General features: G+C 56.6%; 1 protein-coding gene across 1 annotated transcript in view; it reads right to left on the bottom strand.

The window, feature by feature from the left end:
- KLHL17 (kelch like family member 17) overlaps positions 1-4,945 on the bottom strand; it is a 27,261-nt gene extending 22,316 nt beyond the window's left edge. The window contains exons 1-3 of the mRNA XM_019511793.1: positions 4,688-4,945; positions 3,913-4,034; positions 2,033-2,254 (exon numbers count right to left, since the gene is read on the bottom strand). Coding sequence (XP_019367338.1) covers positions 2,033-2,254; positions 3,913-4,034; positions 4,688-4,898 — 555 coding nt within the window. The 5' untranslated portion in view covers positions 4,899-4,945. The remainder of the gene's footprint in view (positions 1-2,032; positions 2,255-3,912; positions 4,035-4,687) is intronic.
- Between the last annotated feature and the right edge of the window lie 1,186 nt (positions 4,946-6,131).

Raw genomic sequence — 6,131 nt, 5'->3', positions numbered from 1 at the left:
CACACACACACACACACACACACACACACAGAGCTGGGCTGCATGTGCTGAAAGCCCCTGCCTCAGTTTCCCCATCAGTAAAATGGGGAAAGTGGTGATAGCAACCTGCCTCCCCAGTGCCCCCAGAGGGGAATCCCTGGTTCAGGGTTGCTCTGCAGTTGGCACATGCTGTTGCACGCTGTTGTAGGGAGTTACAGGGCCTGGCTGCACTGCTGTGGATCACATGAGACACTCCTGATTCACACCAGTGTGACAGGAGCACAAGACCCACAAGGTCGAATTCACACTCCCTTCCCACTGGCTTTGTCCCAAAGCAGCGGTGAGACTCTTGTGAGACTCAGACCCCTGCCGCTGCAAGGAAAATCCTTGGCTTTACTTTCCTTTGGGGTGGCTGCTGCTTCAAAGCTTAGCGCAGTGCAAAGTGGAAGGGACGAAGGCGAGAGAAGGCCGCTGTGCCGTTCCAGGGACTACCCCTGCAGCCTGCAGCCTGAGGAGAACAAACCCCAGCGGGCTTTGCCCAAACCTCTTGGCCTCCTCCTCAGCAAGAGACCTGGTTTTGTTCTTCCTGGCTGCAGCCAGCTCCCATTCAAGCAAGCCCCAGGACCAGAGTCCAAGCATCTCAGCCCTTTAACCAGCCAGCACCCTCCAAGGTGCAGGCCAGCCTGAGCCTGCTTTCTCCAAACCACCCCTTTTGCCTGCTCTCCCCATTCAGGCTGCAATCCTTTAGCAGCCGACTCCCCTTAATATTAGTCTTAGGTGCGGGAGCCCTTTGCTGCCTCCTCCCTGGTGGGATACTCCAGTCAGCAGAGGCTGAAGAGCAGGCAGCGGGTGAGGGTGCTGCTACACAAAGAGACACCATAAGGACACAATGAGGTTCCATCGGTAGGGAGCCGGGCCTGTGCGAACACTCATATAAGACTCTGAAAAGCTGGCATTAAATGCTGCCAGCCCCTAGGACCAACCCCACCTCCTCTGACAGCAAGACAGGCAATGCATTTCCCCGGCTTGCCTGTGCCACGTACAGGACCCACGCTTTGGGAGAGGGGTACCCCTACCGGGAGCTCTCCTTCCGCTTGGGAGCTACGTCAGCAGGGACCAGATGGCCCTCTCTTCCCTGGCAGCACCCGTGCTCACAGCCCTGCTGTGAAAAGAGAGTCCCGCGGATGCCAACCCCCGCGGGCACCCCCTCCTTCCTGCACCCCCGCCAAAGCTGCTGCCGCGGCTGTCACTTCCGATGAGGCTCAGCAAGATCAGACAGACAGGCCCGGCTCGTGCGCCGGCTGCCCCCTTCAATATTTCATGCGCTGGAAGTAGCTACCTCAGCTGCTCTGGGCCTCGCAGCAAAGACGAGCCGACTTCACCTGCTGGGGACGATGGAGATGGAGCAGGTGGGAAGGCAGCCCCTAGCTGCCCCCAGGCCCCCTGCTGCCAGGCATGGGGGGGCATCCAGACCCTGAGATAGGGTTGGTGGGGCTGGGCTGGCTCTGTGTGCAGCAGAGAGGGTAGAAAAGACCACCCTGAACACGCCGCATGCTGCTCCCCGGGGACTGTCACGCCAGGGGCCAGGCTGGCACTGTGTCAAAAGCTGCAGGAAATACAAGCTGAGCTTTGAATTAAACATCACAGCTAAGTGCACAGAGCAATCCCGACTGCCTGAGATGGCAGCAGCACACATGGGGTGAGCTCACCAGCGGCCCCCAGCCTGCACTACTGGAGAAATAGGGTAGGAGGGAGCCTTATGAGGAGTGCAACAAGCCTGGTGGGACACAGGATGGGAAGGGATTTCCTGGACCACTGAATTCAGTCTCCTGCAGTCACGGGCAATTGCTCATCCAAAAAGGTCCACAGGAGGGTGGAGTGGAGGTGGAAACTTGCCCAGCATAAAAGGAAACCTAGCTCCCACACAGGCCAAAGCACAGGGGACAGAGCATGATACAACCATACAGACCCCAGGCGAGACTGTGCAGCGGAGTCGTGGAAGCAGAGGCTGTGTAGGGCGTCAGCTCAAGGTGTGGGTAAGACCTCCTCCTACCTGCTTGAGTGGCAGCAGCATGAACTCCTCTGTCTTGGACACCTCCACGAAGTGCTGGAGGACGTACTTGTGGGCTGATTTGAGCAAATCGCTGCAGGAGTGTGTGTCGGCAAAGCCCCGGATGCCCAGGCAGTTGGAGGGGTCCAGCTGGCTCAGCAGGAACTTGCAACATGCATCCCGCACCCCGTTGAGCTGCAGGAGGCTGGCTGCGGGCAGGAGCGTCTGCGAGCGGACAAGGGAGGAGGAAGAAAATGGAGGGGTACCAGACCAGAAACCCATTGCTCCTATCTCTGCTCTCCACAGAGACAACCCTATCATCCCTCCACCCAGGCAGGGGCCTAAGGTTTGCTGACATGACTCTGTTCTTGGCCAGCTGACAGGCAATGCCCTTGTGCAAGACAGCCTGAGATTCAGTGATGCAGAGCAGAGCTAAGACTTGGACAGTGTCCAGCCAAAAGCCAGGGTCCTACTGGGTCTCATTGCAAGGCTGCAGCTCACCAGATCTCCTGCGGCTTCTTTTGTGGCTTCACAGCCGCATGTGGGCGGCTGCATTTCTCACAAATCCCTTCCCTTACAATGGCCTCGGAGTCAAACGTGGCTAAGGAAGGACTCCTGCCATCCCCAATGGGTGCTGTGCAGGCAGGAGGTGGTTTCAGCCCCCCAACCTGCCTCTGCCAGGGGTTCTCCCCATGCTCCAAAATGTTCTTGGTTTCCAGGAAAAACATCTAGGCCCTTCCTCCCAGCTGCCTGCTCCGTGTAAGCCAAGCTGCATCCCCACCACCATGTACTCCTGGAGAGGGGTTTTTGCTGGGTCAGACGGGGGCCACCTGAGCAGAAGCCCATGAAAATGAGAGTGGGAGAGGAAGGGTCGCGTGAGGCCAACCAAACCAGCAACAACCGCAGCACGTTGCCTGGCCAGCTGTCAGCAAAGGGGCTGTTCAAACCTTAGGAGACCCGGAGCAGGGGATTCAGTTGCATGGAGCCAGACGGACAGGCTCCAGGCCAGGAGACATCCTGAGGCAAGAGGCCCCGTGGCAGGCTCCTGGAGTCTGGGCTCCCTCCCTTCCCACCCCAAACCTCCATGCTGATTCAGCCGGCAGCAGCAGATGGGTCTGGCTGTGCTCCGAGGGGACAAGGTTTCAGAGGGCCATGTGCTTTTTGAATGGGGACGAGACAAAAATAATGGCTGTGCTGCTGGGCTTCAACAACATTTCAGGGGGTGCAGGTCTGCTGCCCTCCCTTCCTCTCCCAGAAAGGACGCAAAGGCGGGAGCAGGGCTGTGTGGGAACACAGCTTGGGTGGACGTGACCTTTGTTAGGCTCCCCAGCCCTGCTGCCCTCCCCTCTGAGCTGAGACCTGGTCTGCCCTGAGTTGCACATGCAGACGCTGGCCTGCCCTGACCAGCCAGAGCCCTGGTGCTGAGGCTAATCTGGCTTCCAGCAGAGCTGCTCTGTTAGTCTGGCTCTCCTGGGTTACAACAAAGTAAGAGATGCTTCTAACCCTTGCAAATAAAGTCCAGACCCAGAGGGAAAGAGGCTGGAAGACAGGCTTGGTCCCAGGCTAAGCAGCTGGAGAGGGCCCAAGTAGCCAGTCCTGACAAGGGGGAGCAGCTGCACCTCCTGCAGAAGGGCAGGGCAGCTGCTGGCACTCGCCCTAGATTTGGCCTGCATCCTGGAAAGCCCTATAGGAAACCATTCCCTGCAGCTATAAGGACAGCTTTGCCTGTGGGCATGTGGGAACCGAACCCCCACTTAGCCAGCACCAGGTGCCAGGTGCTGCCATAGGGCCAGGGTCTCAAGGTCCCAGAGAACGAGGTGCTCACCCTCTGTGAGTGCAGCTGGATGGAGGGGTCACTTGGGAAGGGAAAGGCACTGCCTTACCTGCACGTTCCCTTCGCCCACCACGATCTCTGCTGTGTAGGCATACTGCACCAGCTGCTCCAGGGCCTGGGGGTCAATGTCGTGCAGAGTCACGTGGGTCTGGCGGCTTTCACTCATCTCATCTACAATGACATGCAAGAAGCTGATGAAGCCTGGCTGAGACAGTCCCAGTGTGGAGCAAGCCAGTCATTCCTAGCAGAGATCATGATGGCAGCAGCTTCCCTGCCTGGTTTATAGCCCCCACTGGGTACTGAATCCTGGAGGTCTTTTTTCCCTTACCTATACACAGGTAACCCACCACTCCCGACTTCCTTACAGCATCTCCCTCTTGCCTTTCAACAGGGCTGAGCCTGTCAAAAGTCTCCTCCAAATGCATCTACGATCAGACATGACATTGCCCCTGCCTGTTTCTGTGCCATCAATTTAAATTTAGGTAAGCCCACGTGAGGTCTCCCAGGGTAGCTCATGAACCTCATGTCACCTCACTCTCACTCGAGCTACTGCTCAGTCTCTGTAGCATAAATGAAAGGGGACTGGAGCCCATGGGCCCTCGGAGACACCTTCTGAAGGGCTCTCAAGCCTCTTTATATACATTTTCAGAAGCTGGCTGGGGTGGGATGTTGTCTGTGACCCCACCAGGGAAAGATGGGTCTGGACATGGAGAAGGCAGGAACACAAGGAGGGAAAGGGCAAAGGCTCATGGGCTGGAAAGGGAAGAGGGAATTTAAAGCGAGACCGAGGGACATGAGAGCCTGTGCACAAGGCTGATACTTGCTTGTAAACATGGCGTGGAAGTAGGGGCTGCAGGATGCCAGCACAACCTTGTGGGCCTTGATCTCCTTGGTGCCCACATGCAGCACGATGTCGCAGAGCAGGCCCCGCTGCCGCATGCGGTTCATGCACACGAAGGCGTCATGGTAGTGCCGCTTGGAGTTGTGGGAGATGCTGTGGCCATCCCGGTTGAGAAGCTGCATGCCGCCCTCCATGGCTGTGAGTCAACGGCGTGCTCCCTGTTCCCCGCTGGGTCTCTTCTGCGTCACTGTGGAGGAAAGCCAGGGAAATTAGCCATGCAGCAATGAAGGAGGCGCCACCAACAGCCGGGACCAGGGGACCTGGGGGCATGTAGACCATCCCTGCCCGAGCCAACCGGGGAAGAGCTCCCCTCCAATAGACTCCATGGGGGGACTCTTCTCTGTCCCCAGATGAGACAAGTGGAGTGCCCAGCACCATAATGAGCAGAGACACCACAGGGCATCTTCATCCTGGGCTCGGTGCTTGCTAAACCCCTCTCCAGTGCATTTATAAATGGATCAATGTGCTAGTCGCATCTCAATATAAGCCTTGTGGCTTGCCCTGAAAGTCACAATCCCAATAGACCTAGCAGTGCACACCTCCAAGCAACAGTAGCTTTGGCAAAGCTCAAATAAGTGGCACAGGAGAGCAAACAGCAAATCCTCTGTTCCACTAGAAAAGAGCAAATCTAAGCTGTATATCCCACATTCACATACCCAGGGTTGGGGTTAGATGTCATGAAATAGTCACGGGACCCAAGTAACTGGGATTTTGTTCCTGACCCTGCCTGTGGCCTGCTGCAAATCACTCCATGGCTCTGTGCCTCAGTTTCCCTCCCTGCTATATATTTGTTTAGACAATTAACTATTTGGGGCAGGGACTACCTCTCTCTGGTCCATAGAGCATCTAGCTCTCCACAGAGCCCTGGAGGCAACACTGATGGAAATAAGTCATCACCAGCCAACCAAAGAATTTGCCCCTCTCTTCACCTGATACTCAAAGCCTTTTGGCTCTTCTTAAAAACATGGAACACAAGAGGAGCCAGCTGCAGGTTATAATGTCCTCCTGCCCATTTAGCTCTCTCGTCTCTTCTGCAGCAGGGTCAGAGACATCCCAACCCTCTGTCTGGGAAAGGCATCTACATGCCCTTAATGTTCTTCACTGTCTGAACAGTCCCAGACTCCAGTTTCCCCATTCAGTGCTTCACCAGCTAGTGCTGTGTGTGTTCATCCCCTATCCCAAAGCCCCCCAGCCTGTCTTGAGACCTCCCCAGCCCAGACTCAGATAGGCCAGCCTCACTATTTCTGCAGGGCTGTGGAGAGTGGCTTGCACTATGACTGACCTCCCCAAGCCACTTCCCTAAGGGAAGTAGCGCAGTGCAAGGGGCAGCACAGAAGAGCAAGTACCCATATAGCCCGCATAGATAT

Source organism: Gavialis gangeticus, unplaced genomic scaffold (assembly GCF_001723915.1).
Source record: "Gavialis gangeticus isolate Ggan-Ray unplaced genomic scaffold, GavGan_comp1, whole genome shotgun sequence".
NCBI lineage: Eukaryota > Metazoa > Chordata > Crocodylia > Gavialidae > Gavialis > Gavialis gangeticus.
The sequence above is the reverse complement of the archived record's forward strand: the minus strand, read 5'-3'. Positions and strand labels throughout refer to the sequence as shown.